Source organism: Lacerta agilis, chromosome 4 (genome assembly GCF_009819535.1).
Source record: "Lacerta agilis isolate rLacAgi1 chromosome 4, rLacAgi1.pri, whole genome shotgun sequence".
Classification (NCBI taxonomy): Eukaryota; Metazoa; Chordata; class Lepidosauria; order Squamata; family Lacertidae; genus Lacerta; species Lacerta agilis.
In genome coordinates this window covers 52,955,033-52,969,194 of record NC_046315.1, presented here as the reverse complement: position 1 = coordinate 52,969,194, position 14,162 = coordinate 52,955,033, and the positions used below count along the sequence as shown (strand labels likewise).

The 14,162-nt window shown below is 42.6% G+C and overlaps 1 protein-coding gene across 3 annotated transcripts in view; it reads left to right on the top strand.

Moving 5' to 3' along the window:
• DSCAM (DS cell adhesion molecule) overlaps window positions 1-14,162 on the top strand; it is a 325,361-nt gene that overhangs the window by 256,099 nt on the left and 55,100 nt on the right. For all 3 annotated transcript variants that reach the window (XM_033147052.1, XM_033147053.1, XM_033147054.1), the window contains exons 19-21: window positions 49-204; window positions 5,522-5,655; window positions 13,740-13,893. In XM_033147052.1, the coding sequence (XP_033002943.1) occupies window positions 49-204; window positions 5,522-5,655; window positions 13,740-13,893 (444 nt within the window). The remainder of the gene's footprint in view (window positions 1-48; window positions 205-5,521; window positions 5,656-13,739; window positions 13,894-14,162) is intronic.

The following is a 14,162-nucleotide window of genomic DNA, read 5'->3' as shown; positions in this document are numbered from 1 at the left end:
AGATAGAATACTGCTGTCACTAACTCAATTTAATTTTCTGCTCCATAGAGCTGGGAGAAATTAAAAATGTTACCACTACGCAGCCCTCATTAGAGCTTGATGGTTTGGAAAAGTACACCAACTATAGCATCCAGGTGCTGGCATTCACACGAGCTGGAGACGGGGTCAGGAGTGAGCAAATTTTTACACGCACAAAAGAGGATGGTAAGAAGTGAAACATTCTTGGTAGCCATTGGGAAATGGAACAGTTAATGGAAATTGCCCAGGTTTTCATAGCACTTCATACATGCATAGGAAACTATAACTGAAGTGCCAGTGCCACCTATTGATGGACAAGTAGGCATTCATTTTGAGTAGATCCTCCACAAGATCTTGGGGTCTTTCTTAGGGGAGATTGGCCCTTAGAGGCAAGATCAGATTAGAGTAGAGTGAAGTCACTGGACCCAGGAACGATGCACAGGGTAGATTTTGTTTTACAGACAAAGACTGTCATCAGAATGTATAAACCCTACAGGAGCAGAGGTGTGTTGCCACAGCCCTCAAAAGAACTACGCCTCCCATTATTCCCTGGGATATGATGTTAGCCAGGCTGTGCACATGTTAATGCAGTGAGCCCTCCCCCCCCCAGTTTATTTATTAGGAGGGGGGATCAGATAATTTGCCTATTAATCTGAATATAGCTTTGAAAAGCTCACCCAGATCTATTTTTACAGACTTAAAATAGCTTGATAAGATAGCCCATTGTGGAAGAAGAAGAAAGTTGACCACACATTATATTGTACAGCATCCCTAGATCCTGTTTTTAAAATGTTGGTCACTGTATTTTTCTCCTTACTGACAGTCTGGCACAGCTTGGCTGCTTGGCCCATCTGCACTGGTTTCGTTAAATCTATCCTGTGCTCTGCAGGCACCTTCTGGCATATTTCAGCCTGCTCATTGGCGTTCTTTGCCTGCAGCACAATCTGATCTCATTGATATGGGCTAAATTGTCATGGTGGTTTGGAAATGGAAGATTCTCTCTCTCTCTCTCTCTCTCTCTCTCTCTCTCTCTCTCTCTCTCTCTCTCTCTCCATGTGTGTGGAACTGACAAACTTTGGATGTATTCCAGTTCTGCATTATATGTGCATTGCCTGTGAACATCCGTCTTAGCTTAATTTCACTATTAATTTTTGGCATCAGTGGAATATTTTCCTTAGAAAACGCAGGGCACACTACATCCTATCAGGGGACTTCACTCACTTTCCTTCTGAGCAACTTATCACAGACCATTTCAGCACGTGCTTTTTATGGAAATGAGGCTTATACAGAGAAGGCATAAATGTGCAGGGGAGGGGACAAGGCCGTAGCTAGGGGGTGGTGAGGTGGGCTAGGGGCACAGGCGATCGGGGGGAGGCGCAAAATCGGCTAAAAATATGTCCATAAATATAAACATCAATTATTGCCTCATAAGAAATGGTTTCAAATAGAGGGTGAATTGAATGGTTTGGAAGGGGTGGGGATTGGAGGAGAGGCGGAAAGAAGAGCTAATTTGTTTGTGGCTAGGGGGTGCAATCTGGACGGTTCTAGCAGGGGTGCAAGATCACCTAGCCACGTTTCTGGGAGGGGGGAGGAGGGGTCCCACAATTTTCCCCTAATACAAAAAAGGGTAAACCCAATAAATAAGGAAAAGAGTCCAAAAGCTATGCATGGTTGCATTTGCATTTCTTACCTTGCTCAGTATTTGATTTTAGACACCAGAGGTCAGGCATGAATCCACTTGAATTTATGTAAAAGAAACAGTTCTGACTATGAATACAAAATGAGGGTTCTTTTCAAAGTTTGCATTATTTAGTTCTTTCTCTGCAGAAGCCTGCAAGGGGGAAAATATTGTTTCTGTCGAAGATGTTCATGGCACATTAAAAATTGCAGCAGAAATTTCTGGCTGCGTTATATATATATATATATATATATATATATATATATATATATATATATATATATATATATATTTAAATGGGATTCATTTATCCCCCTTTGGTTAGAGTTCCTTCTAAACTATAAATGGAGTTACTTATTAACCAAGTGCCTTTCCACCTGAGGATTTATTTCACTGATCATTAAAATTTAAATAGACACACTCATTTTCTCTCCACACTCTAGGCTTAAATTGCATTTTCACAGGCTGTTGTATTTGATGGCATGGGGGTTGAATGATTGCATTCATTAGAAATGATGCATTATAAAATCTTAATTAAAACAATGAATCTGTGTTCCTTAATAGACAGACTCATGGAGCCAGATCCATACCTGGTGAAAACCAGTGCAATCTAGTAAATGGCACCAATTTACACCTGTTTGAATCTAGCTGATTAGCTCCTTCAGGCTTTTCTTCTTCTGTAATGGTGCTCAGTTCACCATAGGCTGTGTATGTGCTGCATCTGGCTGCTCTTTGCATCTACCCTAAGTGTGTATCCCGTAGGAAAGTCCCACCAGAACTCCACTGCATAGATAGAGCCCCAGCTTTCTATTTGGTTCCTTGAGCTTCTTGGATGCACTGTGGACGATGAGTGTGAGGAGCTGCACCCGGCACAGGAGGCAACCCCGGTTTGCCATGTAAACTAGTACAAAACAGAGCCTGTCAACTGTCAACTGGGACTAGGCAAAGGAAGCACAGATTGATGGTGCTGAAACAATAACACTGGCTCCTTCCTCTGCAAGGAAGACTTGAAAGTGCTTAATAGAAACCTACATGGCTAGCAGCGTGGGTACCTGAAGTGTCACGTATTCCAATATGAGCCTGCTTAGCCATTCAGGTAGCCTTCCCCTGGGTGCCCACACTGTTGGAGGTGAGATGGATAGCAACTGGAGAGAAGAGCTTCTCAGTTGTGGAGTCCTGCTTAAGTAAGAAATGCTCTCCCCTAGGAAGTTTGCATGGATGCTGGCTCTGATGTATTTCTGGTGGCAGGCAAAGACCTTATATTTATTCCCTAGGCTTTTAAGTCTTAGCCTGTGATGGACTGCTTTAATAGCTGCTTTTATCCTGCAGATGATTTATTAGTGTGTGTGAGTGTGTGTGTGTGTGTGTTTATTTATTTATAATAATAAAAAACTTGAACTCATTAGTTGTGCATGCATGTGGAGATGTGAGAGAGGGGAAGAAAACCTTCCAAACACACAGCCACAGCCACAGCCAGTTTAGGGCTACTCTTTGCACCCTTAATGCCCAAGGAAGATTCGTTTTTCTTCGCGTCGTGCTATTTTTCCCATGCCAGACACCTGCATCTTATTATCATGCCTTAGGATTGTCTCCAATTAAGTCCTGCCTGATTTGTGTGTCTTGCGTGTGCCTGCATGTGCAATGTGCATCTCTCATATCAGCTCCTTTGACACACACACCACGCTCCCCCACATTCTTCACAATGTCACTCTGTCTTTCTCAAATTCCCCATGAGAAAACATCATTATTCAGAGGCAGTACATTCTTTTTAAAATCAATTTATCTGTGACAGATGTATTTTCTACATCGCTTTCCCCCCATTCACATCTTTCCTGCTCCCCCCCACACACTTTTCTGCACAGACAGAACAACATTGGTATTACAACTTCTGTTCAGAGTGTACCCACACATTCGTGCATTTTTTGCATGTTTGTCAAAGTCTTAACAGTGTTAATGGCATTAATGGTATTAATGGCATATAGCCAGAATAGTTAATGTTCATTTGCTTGTTTTCAGTATGCCACTGGTAATAATCGCATGCACCAGGAAAGTCACAATGTGTGATAATATTATTTCAGTACGCATTGGCGGTTTTGTTAGGTTTTTTCAACAACCAAAAAATAGTGGTTGAGTTGTGGAAATTGTTCAGGCACCTCAGCATTTTTTTCCTAGGCCATTGCAAATATTTCAGCTGGGATGTGATACCACAGATCGCTGCACTTTGTGTGAGGGAGGCTTAAAGCCCAAACTTGCCACTGTGGTAATGTATGAAGATTTAAGGATGATCATAAATACAGGAACAGCTACTGATTATGATTATGATTGTAGGGATGGGGGAGAAATTTGGTTTTGTTTGCACTGTAATGCGAAATTACTTAATCCACATTAGCTCAAACCCATGTGCAAACTGAAACACAATTATCTTTTTTTGGGGGGGGGAATCACATTTCTCTGAATTTTGCAATGCAGTTCCCCAACCAAATAATGTGTACAGAGTGCACATATTAGGGGAAAGTGTGCATCAAAACGCACACATTATGGAAATGAATACATTTTATAGAGTATTCAAAGGCAAAGGATAGGCTACATTTTTCCTTGTGCCTATCTTGGTTCCGGAACTCTAGATTGATTGGACTAATTCAAAAGGATTTGAGGCCCACAAGCTGCATCCATCAGAACTGCTCCCTGTGGCTTCAGGCTTAATTTGATAATCAATTACTTTTAAGCCCATGTGTCCTGTGCAGATCATAAACCACCACCCTTTTTCAGGCAACTAATTACCTAGAAGAAACGGGTTTCTGCTTTCCTTAGGAGTGGCAAAAGGCCATTTGTAATGAGCTGCCTATTAAAAAAAAATCAAAAAACCAGAGAATTTTCAAGTAGTGTGTTTCTTGTGCATCTGTATACTCATTACCAAAAGGAATTAGATTCTTCCCTATAAGGTTTTAGCAGACAGGTATGGCTCAATATAGTCATTTATTCTCACATTAGGTTTTAAGCAGAGCCAAGAGAATTAATTGCAGATTTAAAGTGTGGATACTTAATCAAAGCTTGGCCTTCGGAAATGGTGTTCAGAGCTTCTTGAGCTCTTCTGGGCACATCTCTTGATTCAAGAAATGGGTTTAAGGTGATTTGCTGAAGTATGATTATATATGATAATTCAAGCGGTGAGAAAAAGTTATTTGCAGCATTTAAATAAAAAAACAAAAACCCAGCTGTATGGCAATTCTGTAACATTATATATATTGACATTGACTGATTAACAGACCAGTCCTATACATGTCTTACTTAAGAAACAAATCCCATTATGTTCTGTGGAGCTTTCTTCCAAGGTTGCAGCCAAGCAGATCAATCTAAACCTGCTTGGGACGCCAGTGTCAACCTTTGGGGCTACTGCTGCATTTGTGGCCTGGACACTCTAATGGCAGAAGGTGGAGAGCAGGTAGATTCAGCCTGGATCGTGTGCCGACTCCAAGATGGCACAGCGATTGGGCCTGAGACGGGCTCTACATTGGCCAATGCCAGGTCAGCCATGCACCCTCTCCCTGGTAGGCCTCATTCTTACAAACTCTCTCAATGCAGAATCATGAGAGACACTAGATACTGTATGCTGAGAAGTTGAAACAGTTGTCCTCCGCCAAGTGGCCTTTATCAAAATAGGTTGAGTGTGTGTAGGTGTGATGCAACTGATGGGGTGTGGCATGGCAATGTTTTCCTCCCTCAAATTAAATCCATGGTTGTCGTGCTAAGTTTGCCCCACTGTGCAGTTCAATGTACACCAACAGGTTTTGCCTGCTATCCTAACTAACTGTGTTTCTCTTCCAGTTCCAGGTCCTCCCGCCGGAGTTAAAGCAGCCGCAGCCTCCGCTTCCACAGTGTTCGTATCGTGGCTCCCTCCCATAAAACTGAATGGCATCATCCATAAGTACACCGTATTCTGCTCTCATCCCTACCCCACAGTAAGTGGACTTTGGATCTCCTACAGCATGAGGGTGAGGGGGGAGCTTTTTCAGTTCAAGGGCCACAATCCTTTATGGGTAACCTCCTGGGGGCCACACGCCAGTGGAGGGCCAAGGATGTACATTTTACCTGTGCACAGTAGGCTGGTTTCTACACACATACTGTACCCCTAACCCTCTGCATCCTCCACTCTGGCAAGCAAGAAGCACAATCAAAGTTGAAGGGCACTTCAGCCAGAGGGCACAAATAAGGACAAGGCTGGCGGAAAGGGAGGGGGGCATGGGGAGAGGACAAAAAAGGGAGTGATTCCTTCAGCTCATAGACAGCTCATGTGGTTAAATGCAACCATTAGAGACTAGCATACTCGTTGTGGCAGCCCTGGTGAAGTGAATTACACATGGCAGAACATAACAGTATTGGAATTACCTGTGCTTGCAGATAGCCATATTTGCATATGAAATAGTTGTCAGAGGAACGCAGCAAGATTGAGCATCGTGACACTTTGTGTTTATTAATAATGAGCCATGGCGGATGGCAGATTTTTAGATGAAAGCCTTCTCCTAGACAATGCATCTTTTAATTTGCATTTTTGCACAATATTAAAATATTTTGAAGCGTATTTTAATTATAGTTGTCCATGCATGTTTGCACCAATTTTTATCAATAGTATTTTGATGAACAGCAAATAAAAAAAACGAAATAGCCTACATTCTGTGTACCATAGAAGGCGGAAGGGATTAAGGTCTGAGTAGAGATACATGAGAATTTGATCTTTCCCAATTCTGATGTAAAGTGACCTGATCTAAACAGACCAGCACGATTTAAAAAATAATAATGAGTCATTGAAATGATAGTTGGTGGTGGTGTTTTCTCTTAGGATCAATTATTTTTCAAAATGTAGAACATGATCTCTCAAGTCTGGCATTCTCAAACTGTGGTGTGCAGACCACCAGTGGTCTGTGAGCTTCATTCAGGTTGTCCACAATGTATCTGTGGATTTGTGGTTGAAGCTGGGAGATACCATATCCATTGCACTAAATAGTCATATTGATGTTTAATTGTTTTTAATTGCTTCTTTCATTTCCTGCACAGTATTTCATTGTATTGCAATTTGAATTCTATGGAATAGAGTACAATATATAAGAAATAAAAGAAGCAATAAAAATACAGTTAAAAACCACAGCACAGTGCATTATGTTTGCTACAAGAAGCAGAAACCCATTAAGTTGTCTGCCAATGCCCTCAACAATTTTCAAGTGTTCCATGGGAAACAACTTTGCTAACCACTTTCTTAGGTTTCCATGCGCTCTGGTTTCTGTCATGGTGTTCCATTTCACCAGAAGTGGTTTAGTCTTGCTGGCCACATGACCTGGAAAGGTGTCTGTGGACAAACACTGGCTCCCTTGGCCTGAAAGCGAGATGAGCGCCGCAACCCCATAGTCACCTGTGACTGGACTTAACCATCCAGGGGTTTAGGTTATATAGAACTCTTCCTCATACTGGGTCAGAAAGGAAAGGAAATGATGTTCTGAGGTCAGCTGCCCAATGCAAAAGACAACCTGCACCATCTGATTTCTATGTCTTAGTTTAGACACCTGTGAAGTGCCATAACCATAGTTGTATTGTTTTTTTTTTTAGGAGTCTGTATTCTTCTTGGAATGAATGAAATGGGGGGGGGGGGTGGAATCAATTTAGACTTCTGAATAAGGCTGCACTGTAAATTACCCACAGACACTAAAGGAGTGAAGCCATGGCATTAGAATCTGTGGGATTTAAATAACTTGCAACTGGGATATGGCTGCACTGGGAGGCAAAATCCCTTCCTTTTGTAGTAGTTATTTCCTGGGTTGCAGGGACTAATAAAACACCTTTGCTTTGTCTCTGGACAATTTAAACACCCTGCACAGCTGCTGGAGAACAAAATTAAGGTGGGGGGGGGACACCCACTTAACTCTGACAGCCTTGTCTCCCATTGAAAGCAAAGGTTAACAGAAACAAATGAAGAATTGAATCAACCTTTAAATATGGGAAATAAATGGACACCCCCCTTTTTTTTGTTCTCCATCTATGCTAGTGATGAGCAATTTGGTGGTGCTTTTGAATACCCAAAGGTACCTGGCTAGATTAGATGGACCGTTATTCTGGTCCAGCAAGATAATTCTTAGGTACTTGCAACCAATGAGCTAATTCCAAGTGTTGGTTGGGGGCTGTATTAATGGATAAGGGGAAGGGCACTCTACGTGTACTGCAGACTGTACAGTGAAAGCAGCACAAGAAGTTAGAATCGTAAAATGCTATTGCTCTCTAGGTATTGTATATTTAGCTTTCTATTAGCTGAACTCCGCTGAGTTCACATGTGCAGGGACACTTAGAACCTCCCAGGCCCAAGATTTGTCAATGAGTCTGTGGGTAAAGGGACATTTAAGAGGATTTCTTATATCCACTTCTAATGGGAATATAGCATTTGGTAATCTGCAGTTTACCGGCAAACACCACTGCTCAGTGGGGGAGAAAAACATAACAAAATTCCGGAAAATTAAACTGTGTTAAAACCATTTAAACACTTTTTTTAAAAATGCCTTCTGTTGGCCTGTTGGGTTTAAAATGTTATTAAGCTGTTTTCCTCACCTCATCCATCCAGTAATATTATTTATTGCTGTGAGACCTCAGAGTGCAGCAAGAGCTCCTGTTCTTGAATGAGGTTGATAAACTCAATCTAACAGCAATTGCTATGCAAACCCAGATGACGCAAGGCCCTTAAAACAAAATGCAACTGTCGGTTCTACAATACTGACTGTTAGCAAATTTGCTACTGCTCATAGAGTGTTTAGATTTATTGAACACGTTTTTTTTCCTCTCCATTGTGATTTTGAGGTTATAAATGCTTAGAAAGAGCTTCACTTGTTGTGCCTTATAATAGCCACCAGGTGGCAGTGCAGGTTCTAGCTTTATCAGGCATGTTCCCAAAAGATTTTCTTGCCTTGTTTCTTTATTGAAACAGGGGTTGGAATATATTAGAGGGAGATTAACCACTAGAGAGTACATTCAGGAACTGGGTTTTGTTTCCAAGGTATTGTTCTCAATACATTATCCCCCGCCGTCGCCGTCGCCGCCCACTTTGTCATGTTAAGCTTATTTGCACAGCTTGCACATTTTAACCACGTTTGAACTGCTTTCAAAATTATATTTGTTTATGCCCTCCAACATTTCTCCAGTGAAAATAGGGACGATCCATTCCATGATGATAATTTTACTATTTATACACCACACATCTTACTTGGTTGCCCCAGCCACTCTGGGCAGCTTCCAACATATAAAAAATAAAACAAAAACATTAAACATTTTTTTAAAAATGACTTCCCTATACAGGATTGCCTTCAGATGGCTCGGGGGGTCAGATAACTCCATACCCTCCAACATTTCTCCAATGAAAATAGAGACACCCTAAGCCAAAGTGGGACATTCTGGGATCAAATCAGAAACCAGGACGGCTTCTCTAAATCAGGGACATCCCTGGGCAATAGGGACACTTGGAGGGTCTGTTTGTTTTGTTGGTGCTGCAACAACTGGAACTTTGTCTAACGCTTACAGAAAAACTGCCTACGAACTTCTACCATAGTAGCATTTGCATCATTGCTTCAACTAAGGGAAGTGTGATATTTCTAGCAGGCCACTAGGGACCGCTGTGACACTTAATTCAATTTGTTTATTGGCTCTTCCATTATCTGCTGCTGCTTGCGTTTCTGATGCTCTTCGGAACTTCTTAAGTGGGTCAGCCGGCCTGATCCCCTTCGCACAAGAAATGTATTTATTCACTCTGTACTTTTCTACCGTTTATGGAGGGTTTGCAAAGTAATGCTGAAGCAGCAACTCTCATCCTGGCTGCATCTCTCCTGACAACAGACAATGATAGAACACATCTCATCACTGAAAACAGCATTTTAGCAACCAAAAGAGCCAGAAATTACAAATTATAGTCCAAGGAGCAATCAGATCAAAGGCTTGCGGGGTGGGAGGTCTTAAAACTGTGCTACCCAATCATTAATCTGATGCCAAAGGAACTTATTTGACAGAGAAGTTCATGCCTGCTTTGTGCTGGGCTGAAAAGGGACGATTGGATTGAGCTGAGGGGTCTCAGTCCTGGCAGTGTCTTCCTGTGGGGTGATGCCAGGGTGACTCTGCTGCCATGGAGCTGCTTCTCCTGCCTGCCAAACTTGTGGGGTGGGGAAAATGAAGTGCCACCCACAAGATCTCCACCTGCTGAGGCCAGCGGACTGCAAAGGGCCTTGAGTCCTGAGCCTGCCTGGCTACCATTATGTGGCAGCATCAGCTGTAGTGGTGGCCCCGCTGTTAGCATCTGAATCAGTCCATATATCCACCATTGGAAAGAAATCTGGTTAAATCAAGTTGCATTCCCAAAGTAGGTCACTTAACTGCAATAAAACCACTGTTCCTCCTCTGTGTGTGGGTTAAAGTCTGGAAGGATAGAGCAATTTAAGTGGAACAGTGCAGTAAAAGAATAGTGTGTCTAGAGTTTGCTGTGGGTTAATTTATTCTGCTGGTTCTCATCTTCCATTCTGCATTAAGATGTGGCATAAGATGATCTCACATCAACAGTATGTTTTCCTGATAAGAGAGAGAGAGGAGGGAAGGGGGGGAGAGAACTGAACTGGGTTTAATGTTGCTTCAGAAGAACTAAAATAGTGCATGTGCTAGCCATCTCAAAAGGCTGAAACGTTAAAGCTATGTCTTTCTTCCCTTGCTAAATAAGAAATTGCCTTTGCTGTTTCAGTCCTGTTTTCCTATGCCTTACTTTACACATCCACTTTAAAATATTTTACATTAAAGACATAAATTACAAAAGTGTTATCAAGAGTTGATGAAAGAGCCTGTGCTAATTGGGAGCCATATCAGTAGCACAGGGCAGAGGTGGTTACCTGAACTCCCAGCAGGTGAGTCGCTGCTGTTTACTGGCAGGGGGCAGGGATGGAAAGATCTCTCTCTCTCTTGCTCCAATGTTAGTTTTCCACATTTTGCAGCAGTAATAATAATAATAATAAATCCTCTTGAAAATTCACCAGCATTTTAGCAGAAATTCATCCCAACAAACACATTTCTATATCGTTTTGACTAATGTATGCATTTTTGCAAGTATTTCCCTCTAATATAATGCATTTTTGTATGTTATCGTCATTAACACCTCCGTTTTTATGCACACTTTCCACTAACATATGCATATTTGTAAACATTGTGTGGACGAAGGAATGCACCACAAAATTAATAAACGTCCTGATTTTGAAAGCTAACTGTGTTTCGGTTCATGCACTGTTTCGGAGAGTGAGGATTTTGAAGATGCTTTAAATGCATACTGAATTCAATTACTATTCCATCCCTTGCAGGAAGAAGGGCAAAGTGGTGCTCTGGTCAGTGCAGTGGCAACACAGCGGCTCAGACCATTTGGCGTTCCTGCTGCTGCGTTTGCACCATGCTGACCTGCCCTCCCCACCCCACCCCTCCCACTAAACAGCAGTGACTCACTCACAGGAAGGTCTGGTAATTACCTCCACCCTACTACTTTGTCCACTGCTAAACAATACGTAGAGTAGTCTTCGTCAGCATTCATCGAGGTTATTCTATTTTTATGTTTTTGTCTGGTTGAAGAGGATACTTTATTAAAATAGGCAGCTCTTTTATTCCTTTTGTAAGCCATTCAGTGGTCTTTTGTTCAAGTAAGCAGTACACCAATTTTGTAAAATGGAAGGAGCTCATTTTGCAACCATAATTAATACAATTGGAAATTATGGAAGTATTAGCAATAATTCTTTGCACAAAGCAGCCTGGGAACGTGAGGACAAGGCTAAAGCTTCTCTTCCTAGAACTCTTTAACAGGTCCTTGGGGGACTTCAAGAACCAGCTGCACTTGGAACAACTCAAATGCCACACAGGTAAGCAAGGGAAGTGGGAATGCAGACTGCACCTTTTTTCCTACTCTGAGTCTTGTCTGAACTGCATTGTTCTAACACATTGTTCCTTCCCAACAGTGGAGAGCAGTGTGTCCCACACCCAAGGAAGACACGCATCCTCGCATACAGGTAAGCTGTCTGTTGGCAAATGCCAGATCATTGCCACTGCTGGCTAAAGATTCAGAAGCACTCCTGCATTACAGGATCACAGCCCAGGTGCATGGAGCAGAACAAACAGCATGGTTCCATGCAGTTGGACACATGGTTTCCCTGCAATCCTCAAAGGGTAATGGGTATGTACAATCACTGTCTCTGGAGCCTCCGGGCTGGGGCATCGGCACTGACTGACACTGGTGGCTCCACCCACCCTCCTCTCTCATTTCTCCACAAACACCTACATGGTGGTTTGGGGACTATGTGCCTCAAATGCTGACTGTTGCTCTGCCTGTCTCCCCTTGCTCTTCACAGACCAGGATATACCCCGTTCCATGCAGACCACAAGGGAGACCTGCCCTGCAACTTGCAGCAGCAACCAGGAAGCTTCCATCCATTCCTATCATGAGGTTAACGTTGCTCAGACAAGCTCCTGTATCCTTGCAAGCTCCTCGGCAGATCGTTATGCAACAGGCGAAGGGTGGGCCTAACGTGGAGCTGATGCCGTAAAGAACGCTCTCAAACCAATGCCCATCACACAGAAGTCCTGCTGGGTCGACCATTTAGCAAACTGACCTGTGTTCGTCTTTGCTTTCCAGGATCTCTTCCAAGCCACATGCTCATCAATAAAGACCATGGTTTTGTCACCTGTGTTGTGTCTTTGTTGCTAGGGATAGATAGGGATCCCCTTTTTTCCCCCACCACAGTATGATCTGGTCTCGGGATGGGACTGTGAGAGGGTGGGTGGGGAGCTATATGGGCCAAGAAGCAGTAACCCCTCCAGAATCTGCTCACTCAGGTTCCCCAGACTGAGTGTCTAGACTGTTAGGGTGCACAACAGGATGGGCATTGGTGCTGATGCCGGGATGTGTCCTGGCTCTCTATTCTGAAGGACGTTACAGCCTTTGGAGAGCTGCCAGTGTTTGTGGTTTTCTGCCTATCTATTGCCTCTGATTTATCAAGATAACTAGAAGTGATATAAACAGGCAAAAACTGTGACACCCCCCCCAAAAAAAATGGTGGCATAAAACAAAGTGAAGATACAAAGCTTAGGGGATGCTGGATTTGAAGTGCATAAATTTAAAAAGTAGCAAGCCACTAAAAAATAATAACGAAAAGCCAGTCACAACAGCTCAAGCAACCTATCAAAAGAGCAAACCCAGGCATGTACCTGCCCCTCACCTGCCACACTCATCCATGCTCTGATACCCTCCCATGCATGTGGATGCTCATGAAGATAACTTGAAAGCCACACCCAGTGTAAAATGCAGAAACCAGGTTGTTACGCCAATCAGCCAGTCTGAACCACATCACACTGGTTCTGAAAGAATGGCCCTGACTGTCAATACACTTCTGGTCTGAATTCAAGGTGTTGGCGATGATATAAAAAGCCCTGAATGACTGAGGACCAGAATGAATATGCTGGATTTTGAAGGAGCATCTTTTCCTATAATGTCTTGCTTGGAGGTTAGGATCTGCCAGAGAGACCCTTCTCAGTACGCTGCTTCCAGGAGTTATATACAATGTGGGGGTGCAAGAGAGGGTGCTCTATGGGGTTGACACCCTGGTTGTGGAATGCTTTTGTCTCTGAGCTACAGCTGCTGCAAACTACTGTTTGTTTGTTTGTTTGTTTGTTTGTTTGTATGCCTGCTTGAGACATGGTTATTTGCTCAAGCATTCTCTGGAAATGGTTCAACTTCAGATTTTTTAAATAGTTGCTGCTCTATAGTTTTATAGCTGATGTAAAAATTTTAATTTTTACCTGCTCTTACTGTTTAATGGATCTTTGGTTTTCAAATTAGTTTTATTGCCTCCCATCCTGAGCTCTTATTCTGAAGAAGTACCAAGTTTAAATATTATAAATACATTACTTTCTCCAATCTGTAGTGCTTAATAGGTAAAGACTATTGACTGTTACGTGTACATCGTTTAGCTTAGTTTGGGAATGTTTGTTTCTCCTGTGGCAGGTAATCAGCGAGTTCGAAGCTACTCCTGACTCATTTTCCTACAGAATCCCAAATCTGAGTCGGAATCGACAATACAGTGTCTGGGTGGTGGCTGTGACTGCTGCAGGGCGAGGCAATAGCAGTGAAATTATCACCGTGGAACCATTTGCTAAAGGTGAGGAGTCTACTTGACATAAATGGATAGCATACAACATAGCAGATTTTTGGCACTGGAAGAGATGAAAAGGCCATTTGGGCTGTAGTCCTAACCAAATCAGGGGTAAGCCCTATTGAACTGAATGGGACTTACTCCCAGGTAAGTGAGATTTGAACTGTAGCCTAAATTACTTAGAATTACTTATTTGTAGATCACAGTGGGTTGCAGTCCAAAGGAATGGACTTAAAATGCAGTATTAACAATGCAGTGGGAAATGGGAGGTAGCC